Source organism: Macrotis lagotis, chromosome 2, assembly GCF_037893015.1.
Source record: "Macrotis lagotis isolate mMagLag1 chromosome 2, bilby.v1.9.chrom.fasta, whole genome shotgun sequence".
Classification (NCBI taxonomy): Eukaryota; Metazoa; Chordata; class Mammalia; order Peramelemorphia; family Peramelidae; genus Macrotis; species Macrotis lagotis.
The window spans coordinates 277,389,823-277,413,039 of NC_133659.1; the positions used below are offsets into that span (position 1 = coordinate 277,389,823).

General features: G+C 34.7%; 1 protein-coding gene across 2 annotated transcripts in view; it reads right to left on the reverse strand.

Moving 5' to 3' along the window:
- HMGA2 (high mobility group AT-hook 2) overlaps window positions 1-23,217 on the reverse strand; it is a 196,400-nt gene that overhangs the window by 13,629 nt on the left and 159,554 nt on the right. The window contains exon 1 of one of the 2 annotated variants that reach the window (XR_012476185.1): window positions 1,909-8,463. Coding sequence is in view for 1 of the 2 variants with exons in the window: in XM_074226212.1 (XP_074082313.1) it covers window positions 16,848-16,880 (33 nt within the window). In the remaining variant the exon portion in view is untranslated. Of the gene's footprint in view, window positions 1-1,908; window positions 8,464-16,847; window positions 16,881-23,217 lie in introns of those variants that run through there. The other variant, XM_074226212.1, reaches the window with a different exon arrangement.

Below are 23,217 nucleotides of genomic sequence, written 5' to 3' on the forward strand. Positions count from 1 at the left end.
TAATCCCTTCCTCCATTCATCTTACAATAAAGTCTTGAGGAAAAAGCAGAAGTGGAAATACCATTTTGGAGCTAAAAACAATCATGACTACCACCACCACAACAACAAAAACTCTCCACCCTCTAGCACAAACAAGGTCAACCCCAGACACCCTGTTCTTTGACCTACTTGGGGTCTATAAACATCCTTAAACTGAGCAATATGTTTTCACTTCTGTTTAGAAGTTATGTCATTGGAATAACAAGGCATTCTCTGCCAAGAACCAGTTGACTTTCTATTCTTGCCAATGTTCTTTTTAATGTAACTGCTAACTAATTGCTTCATCTGTTTATAGGACTAGTATTAACAGCTAATAATTATTTAGATTGCTTCATTCTTCCCTTGTTTTCAGCTCTTCTTGTATGGTCTTTCTGTGTATTTCTATTTCACATATTCCCTCCTACCATCACTTTTCTTTCTTTTAATGTATTGTTCTGCTTTTGAAGTCTTTTGCCTTCAGCATTAGAGTCAACCTATATTCCTGTTAGAGTATTATTTCAACTTATTCTAGTTCCCCATGATCTAAGAGATGTGAGAGGGAAGCAAAACTTGGTTTCTTATACAACACAAGAAGGCCCTTGGTGCCTCTTAAAAAGCAAGTTGGCACCAAAAGTTTACCAACCCACAGAAATGTTTCAGCAACCTGAAAGAATTCATTATTACACTGGCCTGGTATAAATCATTACTCTCCCTGAGAAAGAATAGATGACTGGCTATTTGTAAATCTGATTTATTATGAACTATTTACTCCACTGGCTGAAGTACGACGTAAAAGATGAGTGTTAGAATAAGAATGCTTTTTCTTCTCTCTTCTTTTCTACTCTTTGTATGTCTAGACTAAAAGCCCACAGAAAATTGCCTTTTTTTTGAACAAGATGCGGGCTGCAATTCATCAACTTGCTGTTACTCTAAATGAAATCTCTAATTTTGTTCCAAACAATGTTTAGGTTGTCTGAAATATAAACATCCCTACAACCGCCCTTGAAATCTCTGTAAAAACATTCAACATTTGCTATGTAAGGTTTTTTTTTTCTCTGTTTTTAATGGAAGTGGGAGGGAAGTATGATAAACCAACTCTGACTGAGGTGCCTTTGCAAAGGTGCCTTCACCATTCTCAGGATATATTTCTTGCAAGATAAAACAGTTTATGTCTAAACAGACTCCTCTGCCCCCTGGCCTCTGTGCCTTTGATTCTAGGTACTTCGAAGGAAGAGATAGATGAACACAAGTTCTCAATGCACCCATTCAAGGGTACTACTTTCCAAGAACATTAAGCAAATGGGAGAAGTGTGGTGAGGAAAGGTTCCTATTTAAGGGTGTAAAAAATCTTTTTCAGGAGAATGGAGGGAAAACAATATTTTAACCACCATATAGGCAGTCCCATTGGCTTAAAGCCCAAGGAGAAGACATGAATGAACAACAATTTGAAGGATTGATAAAACAGCCTTTTTCTAAGTCTTCTTTCAACTCACACTGATTCCTTTGTTAACTCAATGAGAATAGATCTAGCTTTACCACACACACACACACACACACACACACACACACACACACACACAATGACACCCTGATAATTTTCATGGTGTTAAACAAAATGCCCATATTTCCTTTCTCTTAAGTTCATGTTGTAATACTTAAGTTATGAGTAAGGATACAGCTGCTTCAAATTGCTAGATAGCTAGGAAATGGTCTCATTTGTATTTTTCTTTTGCTGATTTTATCACTTTAAATCAGAATATAGTATGAGCACAAAGGTAGAACTCCCCCTCCCCCAGTAGTTTGTGAAATCATAGTCTAAAAGGACAGTTATGCTGAGACTTTCCATTTCAGAGTTTTAAGAATATTAATTTTAAGACTAAGGAAACTCACTGATCATTTGCTCTGAGTTATATTTGGTTTACTTTGTAAATGCAAGCTCTCTCAGGGGAGGTTCCCTCATTTCAGATTCATCTCTTATTTCTTACGATGATTCACATAAACACTCAAATGCACAAGTTTTTGAGACTAACATAAATTCTGAATTTATCATCTCACAATGGATGTTACTATGGCATCCTTGGAGATCATTTGATGACATTATGCTCTCTTACAATGGTGTCTTTGTTGCCCTGAATATATGTGACATTTACACGGCATGCTATTTAGACTGCCTTACCCTCACAGAATACAAGAGCAAAATTCTTGCTATTTCCCCTTGCAATTTAAATATAATTTTTCATTTAAAAATCAGTGAAAATATTAATGTATGGTATTTGAGAGTAAATCTCCAATATTTTCAAATAATAAAACCAATTTATCTCACATATATTTAGGATTGGAGGCAAAAATAGGCAAAAATAGAAATGATTTATTCTGAGAACTTTGAGGCTGGTGGTGGTGATCATTCCTAACATTTCTATATCTATAATCTGGAAGCTCAGCAGTCAGGAATAGATTTGAATATATTAACACTAAATGAAATTTATATAAATTCATTTATTACTTCTTACATCTTTGTGAAGGAAAAAGAGAAAGGTTCCATTATCTCCTCTTTATATACAGGGAAAGTAAACTACAGACCAGAGATAAGATTACAGAATTAGTCCAGCAGAATAAGCTAAAAACCTGGGACTCTTCTTCTCCCTGAACGCCTTTCTTTAAACTGTATCCCTTCTCTCATTGTAGTAAAATTTTTACATAACATTACTTAACCATAACCCCTCAAAGCCCTACTGATGAAGAAAGGATATGATTCTAACTTAATCCAGACTGCCACATGGAAAAGTCATCTGTAAGAATATTTTGAAAGAAACAGATGGAAAAGGAAGAGATTCTTCTGACTGTCATCTAAGATTTACATGATCTTCCATGAACTTCCATGTAGTCCCCATGTTTATCTAATTTATCACTATTTGCTTCGACAGCATAGATTAGGAAACCCACATGAACGCGTGTTCTTGCTGTTAATTCTAAATCTCAACTCTTCTCCTTTAAAGGTCAATTTGGTAGTATAAGAAAAATGCAAAAGAAGCAGATTGACCAGTGAAGGCCAGCTATGTTCATCCTTTGTTCCTGGGATAACTTATCAGTCCTCTTGAAAGTGTAATTCACTTCCTATTCTCTGATCTCATTCCTTCTTACTTTTTGATTAAGAATATTTGTTCCATTCAGGCTAATCTGTTTGCCCTCTACCACATATCATTTCTTCCTACCTCAGTGCCTTTGATAAATGACATGCCATTTGCCTGGAGTGTCTTCTCCCATTTACCAGCCCAACCTTCATTACTCAGGAAGACTTCCATTAAAATGGAAGAGAGGCTGGGTAGATTGGGGTTGTGGGAAGTCTTATAGACTGGAAATCAGAAGACCTGGTTTTATCGTCAACTAAATGGGGTCTCTTAGGTCACTTATCCATATAGATCTTAGCTTGCTCAAGAATAAGAATAGAAATTTCTGTTCCAATTATGTTAGAGGGTTGTTGGGAAGGATCAAATGAGATAAAGATACTTTGGAAACAATAAAGTGTGAAACAAATGTAACACAGCAATCATTATTACTTTTTCATGCTGTTCTTTCTCAAGTTCAGTGGAAGTTCTCAAGTATTTTCTTAGGAGTGTATTTCTCTATAGGCAACTGGGTCGAAATTTTCCAAGGGCAAATTTCATTAAACACTTATTTTAGGTCTAACTATGTCACATTGAATCATTTTTCCAGTTGTGTCTGACTCTTTGTGACTCCATTTGGGATTTTCTTGGCAAGGATAATGAAGTGGTTTGCCATTTCATCTCCAGCTCATTTTGCAGATGAGGAACTGAGTTTAACAGGGTGAAGTGACTTGCCCAGGGCCACATACAGCTAGTAAGTGAATGAGGCTGTATTTCAATTCATGGAGTATTCCTGATTCTAAGATCAGCACCCTATCCAGTGTATTGCTCAAGTGCTGAAGAGTCTCATGTCACAGACTCTCAATAAATGCCAAGCTCTAAATCTGCTCTGATATCTATACTTCTCAGCCTTTCCCCCCCAACCTTTCAACAAAAAAGGATCAAATGAAAAATCATTTTCACTGAGTAATTTCATATCTGTGAAAGAAGGAATAGGTTAAGTAGGCATGGAATCTTGAAGTCACAATTCCAAGTTTACTGCTTGTTCCAAAATTTAACTCTATCTTCAATATCTATTTTCAGATAATAAAATCAATTTTCTCACATATATTTAGGACTGGGGGCAAAATAATAGTGATTTATTCTGTGAACTTTGAAGATAATTGTGGTGATAACTGCTAACATTTCTATGATATTTTAAGTTTTACAAAGTACTTGATCCTTCCAACAGTCTTCTGAGATGTGCGGTATATATGTTGGTCCCATTTTATAGATAAGAGAATGGAGGTTTAGAGATATGTAACAGAAGCTGCAATTAACACTTTAATTAAACATTTCATTCAATTACTTAAACAAATTAGATTTTCCTTTGCAGTCTTTTCTAAAAAAAATTGCATCATTGTTATTTTTCAAAAAAGCATTATCTCAGAATGAGGGGAATTGGGAGAATCTGATTCTTCAACACAGTATAACTTTAATGATTAGAATTATAAGATGTATTTTAAAAGGTTATACACTATGCCATTGTTCATTTTTAAATTAAATTACATTTTTCTCAATTGTATGTGATTTTTAAAAATGTTAATTTCTGACTTCTGGCCAAGATGGCAGAGAGAAGACAGGCACAGTTCTAAAATCTCCTGATCTTCCCCCAATATATGATATGAAACAAACCTCTTAACAGAAATCTGATCAACAAAACCCAGAAAAAAAAGCCAGTAGAAAGAACATCTACCTCAGGATTTGTCTTCCACAATCGTGGGTGAGTCCAGCCACAGAGGGAAGACTCTGCCAGGATCACAGACCAGGGGAGCCTGGGAGCCTACATTATCGAGTGGATTAGCCTGATTAGCAGCAGGGCTGGAGCCCAGGAGCCTGAGGGTCCAAGAACCAGATCACCTTGATCAGCAGCGGGGCTACAGCCTGATTGACCACGGGGGCTTGGGTCAACTAGGGAGCAGAGGCATTGGTGTTGGTGCTGAACTCCTGGAGCTTGCTGGCAGGGCTAGTGGGTGAGTTCCGGTTGCAGGAGAACTGCAGACATCATCCCTGGGATCCTCTGGTCAGGAGGAACTCAGAGTCCACACCTCCATTTCACCTGAAGCCTCTTCCCAGAACAAACACAATTACAGATTGCCTCAGCCCCAGGCTAAGGCCCAACAGCAGAACCACCTCAGCTGACAATAGGGAGAGTGATCACCTCACCCCAGGGTATAGTCCACTATTGATCAAAGACAAAAGTGTTTAACAGCTTCAGTAACTCCCTCCAGGCCAAGGGAGAGGGCCTCAATCAAGGTCACAGACACTCCAGAGAAAGCAACCAGCATGCCCTACTGGCTATCTGGAGATATTATACTCAGTGACCAAAACCTCTAGTACCCCCTACTGGCCAGCTGGAGATATTTCACTCAGTGAGTAAAGCCTCTAGGAATCCCAACACCAAGCCTCTGTGAACCAGCCCCTCTCCAACTCAAGGTCTTAGTAAAATGAAGAAAGGTCAATGAAAAGGAGGGTTCATAGAAAAATTCTTGGAAGGAAAAGACCTTAACTCAGATGAAAATATGATCTGGTCTCCAACACAAAAAGACTTCCTTGAAGAAACAAGGAAGGAGTTTAGTTAAATGAAGAAAACTCTTCTCTTAAAAAAAAATGGAGTCTGTGGAAACTAATAACTTCATGAGTCAGCAAGAGCCTATTAAACAAAACTAAAAAACAGAAAAAAATAGAAGAAAATGTAAAATACCTCATCAGCAAAACCACTGACCTCGAGAATAGATTGAGCAGGGATGACCTAAGAATTATAGGTCTTCCTGAAAACATTGAAGAGGAAAAACAATGCCCAGACTTGATATTACAAGATTGAGTGATGGAAAATTGCCCTGATATCATGAAACCAGAGGGCAAAATAGTTATTGAAAGAATACATCACTCGCCTCCAGAAAGAGATCCTAAAATGAAAACACCAAGGAATGTTGTGGCCAAATTCCAGAACTATTAGATAAAAGAGAAAATCCTGCAAGCAGCCAGAAAGAAACAATTTAGATACCAAGGAGCCACAGTAAGGATTACACAGGACTTGGTTGGATCAACATTAAAGGATCAAAGGTCCTGGAATGAGATATTCTGAAGAGTAAGGGAGCTTGGAAGCAGCCAAAAATTCATTATCTGGCAAAGCTGAGTCTTCTCTTTCAGGGGAAAAGATGGGCATTTAACAAAATAGAAGACCCAACAATTCCTGATGAAAAAAACCAGAGCTAAATAGAAAATGCGGACATCAAACAGGAGGTTCACGAGACACATGAAAAGGTAAAAAAAAGGGGGTAAAGAAAAAAAAAACTGCTATCCAATAAGATGAAACTGGCTATATCCCAGCATGGGGAAAAAAAGTCTCATAACTCTTAAGAACTGTAACTCTGTCAGACAGAGTATACTTAGCTAGAAATAATGACCACTCATTGACTTATCCATGAGACTTCTACCCAGTGGGATGAAACTGACTATATCCCTACTTGGGAGAAACACTTTAAGTAGTCTCAAGAATCATAACTGTAAGGATGGCTAGGTGGCACAGTGGATAAAGCACTGGCCCTGGATTCATGAATACCTGGGTTCAAATTCTGTCTCAGACACTTAATAATTACCTAGCTGTGTGGCCTTGGGCAAGCCACTTAACCCCATTCCTTGCAAAACCTAAAAAAAATATTTAAAAAAAATGTAACTCTATTGGAGAGAATATACTTAGCCAGAAGTGATGGATACTCTGGATTTTCTATGACTTAGATAGAATGATTTAAAAACACTTCCTCCTTAAAAAGGGAGACAGGAAGGAGATGGGAGGAGGGAGGGGATTGAATGGGGGCAAATCTCATTACATAAAGAGGTAAAAAAATACCTATGGTAATAGAGGGGAAGAAGGGAGGAGATGAGAAACATCTGACTCTTCCTCTCATCAGACTTGGCTTAAAGTTAACTTACACACACACACACACTTAAAAAACGTTTTACCTTTCAAGTATTAAAAGGGGAAAAGGGGAGGGGTTGATGAAGACAAGGAGGGGGAGAAAAAGGGGAACTAATAGAAGGAAAGGAAGGGAAAAGGAAAAAAGGGAAAGGGGAAAGAAATGGGAGGGGGTGGATATAGGAGGGCAAACACACCAAAGGGGGTGGTATTCAGAAACAAAATACTGGGGAATATGGATAAAGGGGAAAAAAGGGGGGGGGAATACAAATAGAGGGAAGATAGAATGGAGGGCAATAAAGAGTAATTATAACTTTGAATGTGAATAGGATGAATTCACCCTTAAAATGTAAGCGGATAGCAGAGTGGATTAAAAACCAGAATCCTACAATATACTGCTTATAAGAAATTCATTTGAAGCAGAGAGATACATATAGAGTAAAGATAAAAGGTTGGAGCAAAATATATTTTGCTTCAGCTGAAGTGAAAAAAGCAGGGGTAAGCAATCATTATCTCAGACAAAGCAGCTGCAAAAATAGTGTTAAAAGAGATAAGGAAGGAAACTATATACTCCTCAAAGGTACCATAGATAATAAAGTACACCCAATGGGACAGCATCCAGAGTCTTAGAGGAGAAGCTGAAAAGAACTACAGGAAGACACAGACAGCAAAATTCTACTAGTGGGAGACCTTAACCTCCCACTCCCAGATTTAGATAAATTGAATCATAAAATAAACAAAAAAGAAGTTAAGGAGGAAAATAGAGTCTTAGAAAACCTAGATATGATAGACTGATGGAGGAAGTTGAATGGGGATAGAAAGGAATATACCTTTTTCTCTGCAGTACATGGCACTTATACAAAAATTGACCATGGGCAGCTAGGTGGCATAGTGGATAGAGCACCAGCACTGGAGTCAGGAGTACCTGGGTTGAAATCCACCCTTAGACACTTAATAATTACCTAGCTGTGTGGCCTTGGGCAAGCCACTTAACCCCATTGCCTAGCAAAAACCTAAAAAAAATTGACCATGTACTAGAGCAGAAAAACCTAATAGTAAATTGCAGAAAGGCAGAAATAGTGAATACATCTTTCTCAGATCACAATGCAATAAAAATCATATGCAATATTGGGCCAGGGAGATATAGAACTAACTGAAAATGGAATAACCTCATTTTAAAGAATGAGTGGCTCAAACAACCAATTATAGAAAGAATTAATTATTTAATCCTAGATAATGACAATAATGAAACAACCTATGGGATTTACTCAAAGTGGCTCTCAGGGGATATATCTTCAAATGCTTACATGAATAAATTAGAGAAAGAGGGAATCAACTAAATATGCAACTAAAAAAATTAAAGAACAAATTAAAAACTCCCAATTAAATACCAAATTAGAAATTCTAAATATTAAAGAAATGAATAAAATTGAAAGCAAAAAATTTATTTAACTAATAAATAAGGCCAAGAGTTGGTTTATTGAAAAAAAACCCAATAAAACTGATAAACCTCTGATCAATTTGATTAAAAAGAAGAAAACCAAATTGATAGTATCACAAATGAAAAAAGGTGAGCTCACCACCAGTGAGGAGGAAATTGAAGTAATAATTTGGAATTTTTTTGCCCAATTCTATGGCAATAAATTTGAAAATCTAAGTGAAATGGACAAATATTTACAAAAATATAAGTTGCCCAGGTTAAATGAAGAGGAGATTAAATACCTAAACAACCCTATCTAAGAAAAAGAAATTCAACAAGCCATCATTGAACCCCCTAAGAAAAAATCTCCAGGGTCTAGTGGATTCACAAGTGAATTCTACCAAACATTTAGGGAATAATTTGTTCCAATTCTATACAAACTCTTTGGAAAAACAGGGGAAGATAGAACTTTGCCTAACTCTATGACACCAATATGGTGCTGATACCTAAACCAGGAAGAGTAAAAACAAGAAAGAAAATTATAGATTTATTTCCCTAATGAATATAGATGCAAAACTCTTAAATAAAATCTTAGCAGAACAATTACAACAAGTTATCACTAGGATAATACATTTTGACCAAGTAGGATTTATCCCAGGAATGCAGGGTTGGTTCAATATTAGGAATTATACTATCAGAAATTATATGATTAATCAATAGATGCTTAAAAAAGGTTTTGACAAGATACAGCACCCCCATTCCTACTAAAAACACTAGAGAGTGTAGGAATAAATGAACTGTTCCTTAGAATAATGAACAGTATCTATCTGAAACCATCCACAAGTATTATATACAATGGGGAATGGCTAGAGGCATTCCCAGTAAGATCAGGGGTGAAACAAGGATGCTCATTTATCACCACTATTATTCAATATCATATTAGAAATGTTAGCTTCATCAATTAGAGAAGAAAAAGAAGCTGAAGGAATTAGAATTGGGAAGGAAGAGACAAAACTCTCACTCTTTGCAGATGACATGATGGTATACCTAGAGAATCCCAAGAAATCCTCCAAAAAACTACTGGAAATGATTAGTGATTTCAGCAGAGTTGTAGGATATAAAATAAACCCTCATAAATCCTCAAATTTTCCATATAGGACTAGCAAGATACAGCAGGAAGAGCTAGAAAGTGAAATCCCATTCAAAGTAGCCTCAGACAATATAAAATACCTGGGTGTCTATTTGCCAAGGCAGACTCAGAAACTTTTTGAAAACAATTACAAAACACTTCTCACACAAATAAAATTAGATTTAAATAACTGGGCAAATATCAACTGTTCATGGATAGGTTGAGCTAATATAACAAAAATGACAATTCTACTAAAACGAAACTACCTGTTTAGTGCCCTACCAATCAAAATTCCCAAAAAATTACTTTAGGAGTTAGAAAAAGTGGTAAATAAATTCATATGGAGAAGTCAAAAGTCAAGAATTTCCAGGGATTCAATAAAAAAGGGTAAAAGAAGGTGGCTTAGCCCTACCTGATCTAAAATTATATTATAAAGCATCAGTCATCAAAACTGTCTGGTATTGGCTAAGAAATAGAGTGGTGGATCAGTGGAATAGACTAGGTGCAATAGCAGGAAATGATAATAGTAATCTGCTGTTTGATAAACCCAAAGAGTCCAGCTATTGGAATAAAAACTCTTTCTTCAATAAAAACTGCTGGGAAAATTGGAAGTTAGTATGGAAGAAACTTAGATTAGACCAACACCTCACACCCTAAACCAAGGTAAGATCCAAATGGATACATGATTTAGACATAAAAAACAATATTATAAGCAAACTAGAAAATCAAGGAGTAGTTTACCTGTCAGATCTATGGAAAAGGAAGCTGTTTATGACCAAGGAAGAGATGGAAAACATCATTAAAAACAAACTAGGTGATTTTGATCATATTAAATTTAAAAGCTTTTGCACAGACAAAATCACTGTAACCAAGATCAAAAGAAATGTAGTAAAGTGGGAGACAATCTTTACAACTAGTATTTCTGACAAAGGCCTCATTTCTAAAATATACAGAGAACTGAGTCAAAATTAAAAAAAGTCATCTCCTCAACTGACAAATGGTCAAAGGATATGCAAAGGCAATTTACAGATGAGGAGATCAAAGTAATCCACAGTCATATGAAACATTACTCTAAATCATTACTTATTAGAGAAATGTAAATTAAAGCTTCTTTGAGGTACCACCTCACACCTCTCAGACTGGCCAATATGATCAGAAAGGCCAATGATCATTGTTGGAAGGGTTGTGGGAAGTCTGGGACACTATTACATTGTAGGTGTTGCTGTGAACTCATCCAATCTTTCTGGAGAGCAATTTGGAACTACGCCCAAAGGGCAACAAAAATGTGCATACCCTTTGATCCAGCAATACCACTACTGGGTCTATACCCTGAAGAGATGATGAAAAAGGGTAAAAATATTATGTGTACAAAATATTCATAGCAACCCTGTTTGTGGTGGCAAAGAATTGGAAATCAAGTAAATGTCCTTCAATTGGGGAATGGCTTAACAAACTGTGGTATATGTATGTCGTGGAACATTAGAAACCAGGAGGGATGAGAATTCAGGGAAGCATGGAAGGATTTGCATGAACTGATGCTGAGTGAGATGAGCAGAACCAGGAAAACCACTGTACACCTTAACAGCAACATGGGGGTGATGCTCAAATTTGATGAACTTGCTCATTCCATCAGTGTAACAATCAGGGACAATTTGGGGCTATCTTCAATGGAGTAGTAGTGATATTATTGGATAAAAGGGTAAGTATTATGCCTTTGGGCATAATCCCAAATTACTCTTCAGAATGGTTGGCTCAGTTCTCAACTCTATCAACAATGCAATAATGTCCTAGCCAATAATCAGCATTTTCTTTTTCTGTCCTATTTGGCTATTCTGATAGGTATGAGATGGTACCTCTGAGTTGTTTTAATATGAATATGAATATGAATATATACATACATATATAATCAATAGTGATTTAGAGCATTTTTTCAAATGGCTATAGATAGGTTTAATTTATTCATCTAACAACTCATATCCTTTGGCCATTTATCAATTAGGAAATGACTTATATTCTCATAAATTTAAGAACTTCTCTCTCTATTTGAGAACTGAGGCCATTCTCAGAGATACTTGTAAAAAAGAAATTCCCCTAATTTTCTGCTTTCCTTAAAATTTTGGTTACATTGGTTTTATTTGTACAAAATCTTTTAAATTTTATATGATCAAATGATTTTACATTTTGTATTTTTCATAATTTTTTTCTATATCTTCTTTGGTCCTAAATTCTTCCATTATTTTGGCATATAGCATGAGATGTTGGTCTATACCTAGTTTCTGCCAAACTGTTTTCTAGTTTTCCCAGCTGTTTTTGTCGAATGTGACTTTTTGTCCCAAAAGCTTAGATCTTTGGGCTTATTATAAACTAGATGATACAGTCATTTACTATAATGTAATTTGTACCTAATGATTTCACTGACCATCACTCTATTTCTTACTCAATACCCAAATGTTTTGATAATTACTGATTTATGAAACAGTTTGAGATCTTCCTGTTTTTTTCTGAAAACTTCTTGTTAGTTATTTCTTATAGCAAATCAGTATTCCATCATCATCATATACCATAACTTGCTCATCCACTTCCCAATTGATGGGCATGTCCTCATGTCCAGTTCTTTGCCACCACAAAAGCAGCTACATACCTTTCCTTTTCCTTTGAAAGGGTATGCACAGATCTTTCTGCACAGACTCAACTTGCTCTCCATAATGGTAGGATCAATTCACAGTTCAACTAAGAGTGTATTAGTGCCTGCTTTTCCCATATCTTTTCCAAAATTTGTCATTTTCCTTTTCTGTCATATTAGTTGATCTGATAGGTGTGATATTGCATCTCAGAGTTGTTTTAATTTGCACTTCTCTGATCAATAGTGATTTAGAAATTTTTTATATGACTCTAGGTAGCTTTTATTTCTTTAAATGAAAAATTCTTGGTTAATATCCTTTCATCATTTATTAATTGAACAATGACATATATTTGTATAACTTTGACTGTTTTCTTTATAATTGAAAAATAAAGCCTTTATCAGAGAATTTGACTGTAAATTTCCCCGTTTCCTGTTTTCCTTGCATTTGGCTGCATTACTACTGTTTATGCAAAACCTTTTTAATTTCATGTAATCAAAATTATTCATTTTACATCTTATAATATTCTTTACCTTTTGTTTGGTCATAAATTTTTCCTTTATCCATAAATCTAACAGGTAAAATTTTCTATGTTCCCTTAACTAGCTTATGATGTCACCCATTATATCTTGGTATATAGTTTCTTGGTATGTAGTTTCTATCAAATTGTTTTCTAGCTTTTCCAGCAATTTTTGTCAAAAAATGAATTCCTGTTCCAAAAGTTGGAATTTTTACCTTTATTAATTACTAGATTGCTACAATCAGTTATTACCATATATTTAATGTCTTCTCTATTCCACTGATCCATCACTCTATTTCTTAGGCCAGATTGTTTTTGATGATTACTGCTTTGTAATACAATTTGAGATTTGGTACTGCTTGATTTCATATTATTTTTTTACATTAATTCCTTTAATATTCTTGACTTTTGTTCTTCCAGATGAATTTTATTATTTTTTCTGGCTCTATAAATTTTAGCAATTTGATTGGCATAGCATAGGATAAGTAGATTAATTTAGGTTTTATTATATGGACTCAGTCTACCCATGAACAATGAATATTTCTCCTATTGCTTAGATTTAGCTTTTTGTATAAAAAGTATTTATTTCATAATTGTATTTATAAAGTTTCTGGGTTTGTCTTGGCAGTTAGACTCTTAAATATCTTATATTATTTATAGTTATTTTTGAATTTTTAATTGCATACCCAATTCACTGATCTGCTCTTTTTCTATTTTATTAAAGTAAATATTCAGAGATATAACTTTTTCTCTGAGTGCTTCTTTGGTTGCATCCCATAAATTTTTAAAGTTGTCTCATTGTTGTCATTCTCTTTAATGAAATTAATGGTTTTTTTATGATTTGTTCTTTGATCTACTCATTCTGGAGGATTAGATTATTCAATTTCCAATTAATTTTTTATGTTTCCACTACCATTTATTGCATTTAATTTTATAGCAGTATGAAAAGGATGCATTTAGTAGTTCGGGTTTTCTGCATTGGGTTGTGAAGTTTTTATACCCTAACACATGATCTATTTTTGTGCAGCTGCCATGTGTAGTTAAGAAATCCTTTTTATTCCCATTCAAATTTTTTAGAGGTCTCTCATATCTAACTTTTCTAAATTTCATAGTCTTATCATTCTTCTTCTTCTTCTTTATGTTATTGTTAGACTTATCTAGCTCTGAGAGAGAAAAGTTGAGGTTCCTCACTAGCAGCATTTTACTATGTATTTCTTCCTGTAACTCATTTAACTTTTCTTTTAAGAATGTCAATGTTATGCCATGTGGTGTATACATGTTTCATATTGTCATTACTTCATTGTTTATGGTCCCTTTTAAAAAAATGTCATTTCCTTGCTCATTTTTTTTAATTACATCTATTTTTTGCTTTTGCTTTGTCTGAGATCATGATTGCTACCCTTGGGTTTTTTTTTTTAACTTCAGCTGAAGAATAACATTCATCTAAAGCCCCTTATTTTTATTCTGTGTGTGTGTGTGTGTGTGTGTGTGTGTGTGTGTGTGTGTGTGTGTGTGTTTCAAGTATGTTTCTTGTAAAACAAAACTTATTGTTAGATCTTGGTTCTTAATATTTCTGCCACCCACTTACATTTTATGAATGAGTTCACCCAATTCACACTCATAGCTATGATAGATAACTACATATTTATCATTAAATTTTTCCCATGTTTCTCTTTCCTCTTCTCTTCTCTTTTCTTCCCCCCACCCCTGGTCCCTCCTCATAAGTCAGTTTTTGCCTCTGATCCAGCCTCTTTTAATCTATCTGCCCTCTCTTAGTCCCCTCCCTTTCTCCTTTTCCTATATATTCTTCCTTTCCAATTTCACTGAAGGGTTAAATTTCTATGCCCAACTAAATGTAAATGTTATTCCACCTTTAAGTCAATTCCAATGTTAAGTTTCAAGTATTGCCCACCAATTCCTCTATGTTTTAAGAAGTTTTTTTCTTCTATAGAACTGTGACCCGCAACTGTGAATGGGCAATATAACAAGAATCTGAACCCAGTGCTAGTGAAGGGTTTCCCATGATCTCTTTCTGACCACTTGTCTACCTACCTCTTATTGTCTGTAGGCTGAGAGTTCTCAAAGTTGCAATGTCCTTCAAGAATTGCTGTTTGTATTGCTGGGGCAGGCTTGCTCTGTGATCCAGAACTGCCAACTTCCTTAGTTGTCTTGGGTTAAAAATAGATTTTCCCCCAACCTTTTGTTGGTTCTGCCACTCCCAAATTTGATTTGAAACATTATTTTAAAATTTCAAGGGGAATGAGAGAGTTCAAGAGAGTTCTTATCTCTACCTTGCTATTGTGCTTCCTTTTTTTTTTAAAATTGTAACAGTTACTTTTGTATTTCCAAAGAGGTATGAGTTCATAACTGTAGGCTTTTGCTCCACTGATACTAAAGGACAACATTCTCCATATCTTAGTAGCCAGTCTTCTGGAGCAGTTATGACTTAAAAAAACAAACCCTTTCATCTGGGAGGCTAGCTACCCTTCTGGCAATGAGTCTTGAACTTAGCAAGAATAATCCTTGAGGGTGGCTAGGTAGCACAGTGGAAAGAGCACCAGCCCTGGAGTCAGGAGTACCTGAGTTCAAATCTGGCCTCACTTAATAATTACCTAGCTGTGTGACCTTGGGCAAGCCACTTAACCCCATTGCCTTGCAAAAAAAAAAAAAAGAATAATCTGTGGATGACAGAGGTCAATCTAAAGCCTTTCCAGCATAGTGGGAATGATAAAGGTTGTCCTTTGTTGGCTTAATTTTGAGCAATTCCGGGACATATGACATATTTATAAGGGATTCTTAAGTCCTAGTTTAATAACTCACTTGCTGAAAGTCTTCTTTATACCTAACTTAGATTTGGGCAACTTCTATTTAACCCTGATAGAAAAAAGGAACATATAGATGTCATGGTCTTTATAATAAATATTTAAACATTTGACAATAATTCATTATTCTTCAGAAGTCACTTCAAAAATGATAAAATCAAATATTTACATCCTTAGAAGGTCACTGAATTCAAACTTCTCATGTGACAGATGAAAAACAGAAGGAGAAAGAGGATAGATGACTTACCAAGGGTCATATAGCTTATAAGCATATGAGGCAAGATTTAAACCCCAATCTTCCTACCTTCAAGTCCAGTGCCTAATTCACTATATCATGAACTTCAGAAGTATAGGGAACACCCGGGAAGAAATTTCTTCTACTAACACAGATTGGCAACTCTTTTAGCAAGGTGTTGTCTTAGAGACTTCAGTGGGTTGCCACAAGTTTAAGTGACTTATTCAGAGACACACAGCCAGTCTATGTCCAGGCTGTCTCTTCATTTGTTTTCTTAATGAATAAAATAGATTTTTTTCTTATATGAACTTAACTTAGAACTCCAGAAGGAAGCATTTTGACATTACCAAAGACTTGCAGTCACTGTGATTGAGATATTTAAGAACAGTGTGATAAGATTTCCTAACTTGTGAGATCAATCTAATTTTGTCAATTAAATCCTTTTTCAGGCTATGATACTAAATAATTATTTAAACATGTCTTAAAAACTTCAGAAGATGTTATAGGATGTAATATGTAATGGTAAAAAACCATTTAATAAGGGTTTTGAAATATTTTTTACTTAAGAATGTATATAGCTTATAAATTTCCCATGAATTCAATGGATGATTATGTGGAAAGGGGCAAAATTTGGTCATGAATGCGTTTGGAGTAAGAGGTATTATAGCAACTCAAGTTGCTATTGAATATCTCTTACTCCAAGAATTTACATAACAAACTTGAGTTCTATTATATTTAATTTTCAGATCAGAAAACTGAGACAAGTTAAATAAATTTATATAGACTCCACCTTCTCTTCACATTATATTTCTTAAATCTGAGAAGTATCAGTTCTAATTTTAAAAAATTCTTAGTAAAAGTGATACTTTCTGTTCTTAGAAACTAAATAAAAATATTGATTAGAAGGATTGTATGTATTATATGGGAGTGTTGGTAGAAGGGACAAATGTGAGAAAGAATTACTTTTATTTTACTCCTAATAGTAATCAGAGAAGGAATTAATGATAATTCATATCTTACCTGAGCAGGCTTCTTTTGAATCACCTGTTGTGGCTGGCAAAAAGAAAAAAAGGCAGTGTTAAACTCATAATAAGTGACAAGGATAAGAATTATTTCAACTAAATTTATCTACTCATCCATAAATTTAAGAAGATATTTCAAGATAAAAATGATTCTTTATAAAACATCTAAGACTCCAGTTACCAAGAAATACACAAGAATAATTAATTAATAATTACAACTGGAAAACATTATTTATAGAGACAAAGATAAACAAATATATTAGAGAGATATTATTGTTCATGATATAGTTGTACCATTATAATAAATATAGCAAAATTACTTAAATTATTTTGGATACATTGTCAGATCAATTAAACTATCAAAGTTTTGCTTACTTACTATAACTAGGAAAATCATAACAATAGTTATGTGAAGGAACAAAAGGCCAAGAACTCTCAAAAGAAGCAATGAAAAAGTAAGAATAAAGAATCACTAAAATCAAGAGGAAATGCTAACTAAAACAATTTGGGGAGTTCTATCTCACATTCATCAAATTGCCCAAGATGGCAAAAAAGGGAAAATGACAGCCATTTGAAAAGATCTGAGAAGATAAGCACAAATGTACTGTTGATACTATGATGTGGTCCAAACGTTATGAACAACAGTTTGGAGCTTTAACTTGAAACACATGAAATTGTATATAACCTTTCATGCAATGATACAAAGATATTTAAAAAATAAAGGATGCATATGCACAAAAATACTTGAGTAATATTTTTTGCTCTATCTGTAGCACAGAACTGGAAACAAAATGAGTGCATGTCAATTAGGGAATGGCTGGAAGAATTATAAAACATGAATGTTATATACCATAAAAAACAAGAAAGGAATGGGAATACTCACATGAAAGTGAGGCAAAAATGAATAGTAGGATCAGGATACCTCCCCAAAATAAGTTTTTTACAATAACAACAACATTGTAAAGAAAACAACCATGAATAGCTTGAGAACTTGTATCAATTCAATGACAAATCATGATTCTAGCAGACAGATAATGATGCATGCATACCCGGCTGGAGAGATGATGGATGAGAGCTATAGAATGAGACATACTTTTTCAGACACAAAGTTGTGGATGAGTTATTATTTTCTCTTGACTATATTTATTTATTACTAGGAAAGAATTTTTAAGGGAGAATAAATATAGGGAGTAGGGAAGACAATTACAGTGAAACGAAGAAGAAAAAGAAAAGAGAATCAGTAAAACATAAAAATACACAGAAGAAAGCTCAGAAGGGGACATAGACAAGAAGAGCAATATTGTCACTATTATATTAAAAGATGAAAATTTGCTGTTCTATGCAGTTCTCTTTTTCTATTGTTTGTGTAGAAAAATGTTTATATTTGTAAATGTTTTCAAGTTTGTAATTTTAAAAAAGGAAAGCAATTCTAAAAAAGAATGCTATGCAGATTATTAATAACAATATGTGTAAATGAACACACACACACATATATATACACACAGTACACTTATCATTTAAGTACATTTAGTACAAATGTGACTATCTTAGATGTTGACTTCTAGCACCATTCCTCAGTTGGTCATAGGTAGGCTGACTGATAGCTATTCTGTTATGTATCTTGGTTTATATACCTAATGAATCTGGCTACTTTTATGATTAAAACAATGGATTCCTAATGGATTTTCCAATATGTTTCAAACTAGTTTTGAATAGGTTGAGGAAACAAGGGAGGCTTAAGATAATGTTTCAAATACTTTTTGGTTGCTTTTAAAAGAAATCTATTTAGGAATCATTATTAATTTTACTTGATTTGGGAGTCAAGGTATTTGATTGGATCCCAAGTAATTCATAGTTATTCTTTAAAAAAGTCTAAGTATAACATTAAAATCATTGATATGGCATTTAATAAAAATATTAAAGCAATTTCTTCCACTACTTTGCATGTAGGTAACAGATATGTTACCATTGTATTATCCTCATTTTACAGATCAAGGAACTGGGGTTCAGAACAGAGCGACAGAAGAAAATAATGTTAGAACCAGGTGACCTGAGTCTGAATACTTAATATTAGGCCATGATACTTAATATCAATTCAATTTTGAGCAAGTCACTCAAGTTCCTTGGGCCTCAGTTTCCTCATTTATTAAATGAAAGGATTGGACTTGATGTCTTTTGAGGTTCCTTCTAGCTCTACATCAAGTCATCCTATAAATGACTTGATCAAATTGTTTTCAGTAGAACTTGAATCTTTTGGCTCCAAATCTGGGGCATCTTCCCTATCAAGTCACTTGAATGTTGAATGGGTAAAATGTTTCTATGGTAACATTGTTGGAAATAAAGTGGCTTCTGTTTTCCCAAATAATGGAGATTTGGCTAAACATACCTCTCTTAGATTCAATATTCTTCCCTTAAGCAGTTACTTGAGCATCTGCTGTTCTTAATAGTTCTAGCATTTATCATCTGCAGAGTACTTTACAAATTCTATCTAATTTTATCTTCCCAACAAACCTAGAAGGCAATAATGATATTATTGCCATTTTATAGGTGGGGGAATTGAGGCTATAAGTTAAATCATTTCTCCAGGGTCACACAGCTAGTAAGTATTTGAGGACAGAGTTTGAATTCAGGTCTTCCTAATTCTAGGTCCAACATTCTATCCCCTGCACCACCTAGCTGCCTTCCTAGTGTCTTTAAAAATAATCAAACTAAAAGTATCAAGGCTCAGAGAACATGATTACAGAAAGGGGCAAGAGAATTGTATTCAGGTTTTTTTTTTTTATCATTCTTCTGGTATGCCCCTTTCTTTGCTTTAAAACACAGAGGAAAAGATATCCTGAAACCACAGTTTGTGATGATGTCTTCTCCAGGTGTATGGTTTGCCCAGGGCTCATTAGAACTTTTCTACCCCTTAGGGCTCAAATGTTCTTGCCAAGAGATTATTCATCTCAAAAGAGTCATTTGTAAGAATAGACTACATTGAGCCTTTCAGTAACCTCCATCTCCGGCACTCTCCTCCCTCTTTCTCCTCTTGGTGATTACACCTGTACACATGTTTACTCTCAAACCACATCAAATCCACAGACATTTTTGCAGGCTGACTAGTTCCAACTGCTCAGAAATCCCCACATTTTTTTGGCTGTAGACTCTGCATTCATGTGACTCCTGCATACTCTGTAGCTCAATGAAATCCTCTGAAAGAGCTGCCAACTCACCCAATTTTCCATGAATTAGGTTCTGACACTTCAATGAGGGGAAAGACAATGTCTGAAACGAGGCCAGCTCTGGCTCTCTGCCTAGTCTGCTCCAGTCCTCCTACCAGCTGCACTTCCACCGATCACTTCATACTTTTCAGACCACCAAACAAACAGACCCTTGAATATTTTCAATGCGGGTTGGGGTGACGGCTGCCAGTATGTTTTCCCAGCCTCTGGCACCCAATAGCTCCAGACTGTATCCAGAAAGTTGGTTGATTTTTTTGTTTTGTTTTTATTTTTATGAATGGCTTGGGTAGAGAACTGGATACTGTGGCCATTCATAAAAAAGGGAAAGAAAAAAAATGGCACTTCAACTGTCTGGAAATTTCTTCTAATACCAACCAAATTGCAAATCTCTCTATCTTCTCTCAGTCACTTACTTTCTTAGTCCTAAGTATGTATATTGATAATGGAAAATGCAGATTCAGGTTCCTGTCATTAGAAACATATATGGGTCACTATTCTTTGGATTCTTTTTAAGGAAGAATTATATGATATTAGATGTAGATTTTTATCATTTAATGATCTAAATGAAGAGAAACAAATCAACATTTTTTTTCTTGTAACCAATTAAGTAAAGTCACTTTTTATACATATTTCCTACAGAGAACAGATTTATTTACATTTATTGTCATGTTCATCCCTTCTTGCCTGGGAGGACTTTAGGCTTGATTCTATTTATTTCTGACAAAAAATTGAGGTATAGAAATTGTATGTGATGTTCAAAGTCAAACAGAATTGTTGAGTACACAGATTAAAAATCAAATGCTCTGACTTCTACTCTTTTGTTCTCTACTATACCATCTTTCCAAGTTTCCTTTAAAAAAAGTAATTCTGATGAATGAACCATTGAAGAGGATTGTTTTCTATCTTCTGGATCCTCTTTCAACAATTTTTTTTTTTGCCTTGCTGTACCCAGAATAGCTAGGTGGCACCAAAGTGCTTAGAATGCAGGGACTGGAGTCAGGAAGACTAAATTTCCTGAGTTCAAATCTAGTCTCAGACACTAGTTGCATGACCCTGGACAAGTCACTTAATCCTGTTCGCCTCAGTTTCCTATCTATAAAATGAGTTGGAGAAGGAAATGGCAAAACATTTCATTCATTTTGCCAAGAAAATTCCAAATGGGGTCATGAAGAATCAGACAGAAGTAGATAACAAAAACAAATACAACTTAAAATCCTGAGCTCAGTAAGTGTGGGTTTGTTGTGTTAGATCTCTGCAAGCTTTAAAATGTTTGAATGGGGCATCTTTTATTCAACTATCTGCTGCATTTCCAGTTTTTAGCTTAGGGAGGGTAGGTATGAATGAAAATAGTCCTGGAACATAGATTCTGCTATCATAAAAAATTCAACAGACCAAAAGATTTTGAAGGAATAGTTGGAGAAAAATAGTCTTGAATAGAACTAAAAAATACCCAATCAAGTGAATCTTTTTCATATGCAACCTTGTCTAATAACCTTGTATCCAACATACACTTTTTTTGTTAGTTTCCTCATTCAGCCAGTTAGAGAGAAATCTGTAAGTATGCCTTATCTTTATTGTTTGTAAAGAATACAAAATAATCTTTTGGATTATCAACAAAAAGTGCTTATGATAAAATCTACCAGGTTGCAAAAGTAGTGAGGTCCATCCTCTCCACTTGACCATTTCCAAAATTAGCAAATTACAGAGAAGAATGGGTAATGAACCCAATTTGCTTTTATAAAACACTCTTCACTCCAAGATACGTTAGAACTATAGACTGGTTTGATATCCATCAAAGCCAGACATTCCTGAAAAAGCTCACTGAGGAAACAGTGAAACAGCTGAGAAAAAGGTTAAGGGAATCATATAGATTTCGAAGATAATATACAAGGTCTTACTTTCTACAGGGGGAAAAATATTATGGCATTTCCATGGCCCGCAGAGGAATTTGGCTTTTAAGTTTTCTTTGAAAGACCCTCATGTAGGAAGTTGCCCACTACTCCATTTATCTCTTACAGAATAATAAAGGACCAGGTTACCTCAGCTCTCCTGGGAACCAAACTTATGGTTCCAGGAAGTCTAGGTATCATAAAGCTGATCCTTAGATCAGTTAGCCATCTACTTCTAGCAGGCATTGAAAAAAAATGTTTTATGAAAAAGGCTTGAGATATAAGCAATTCATTTGAATATAAATTTAAACCCTGAATAAAAAGGAGTTTGAATTGGCCTTTACCAACTTTAGGGCTTTTTTTTTTCTTTTAAAAAAAAGAGGTACAATAAATAGATAGTAAAATAAGATTAAATTCCATACTCTGACCCTCTAGGGAAAAAAAAAACCTAGACCTTTAAGCTAAAAAAAGTCAGTAGTTCTCTGTGCTTTTTGAAAGCTAGCAAGATTTTAATCTAATTATTTCCTTTGTTTTTGGCAGTCATTATTGTAACACTGGTAGCAGGTGGGGCTTCAAAGTTTTATTTTCAGAATCATATGGTAAAGTAGTTGAACAAATACTTTTTTTTGAACTGCTTACTTCATATTGTGGTGGTAATAATTCCCTGCACTCCTCTTTGCCCTGGGCCATTAAAATATTAAAAACCATTAAAAAGGCACAAATGATATTTTGAAATGAATTCTACATGGTGGAAGGGGGGAGACATTTACTTCTACAGTGAATAGCCCATAATTATCTTAGAAAATGCTTTAAAATGAAAACAAAAATTCCTCACACAACAGTTAGAACTTGGAATCTATTTTCAACATTATGACAAGGTCTATTCACTGCGGTTGAAGTCACTATGTATATTATTTTCTTTCTGCTTATTTAATCCTGTATTATCAATTTATATCGATTATCCCCTGCTTTGAATTCACCATATCGAAGGTTTCTTATCACACAGAAATTTTCTATTACATTGACATAGTAAATTTTTTTTACTTAGTAATAAACTGAAAAAACACTTATTTTGCTTCGAGATCTTTGCTACCACAAAAAATACTACTAAGAATTCTTTAGGATATATGAAATCTTTCTTTCTGTCTTTGACCTCCTTGGGGAAAAATACCGAGCAAAAGTTGCTCTGGGTCAGAGGTTATGGTCATTTTGTTTTTAGTTCTTTTTCAGTCATGTCCAGCTTTTCATGACCCTT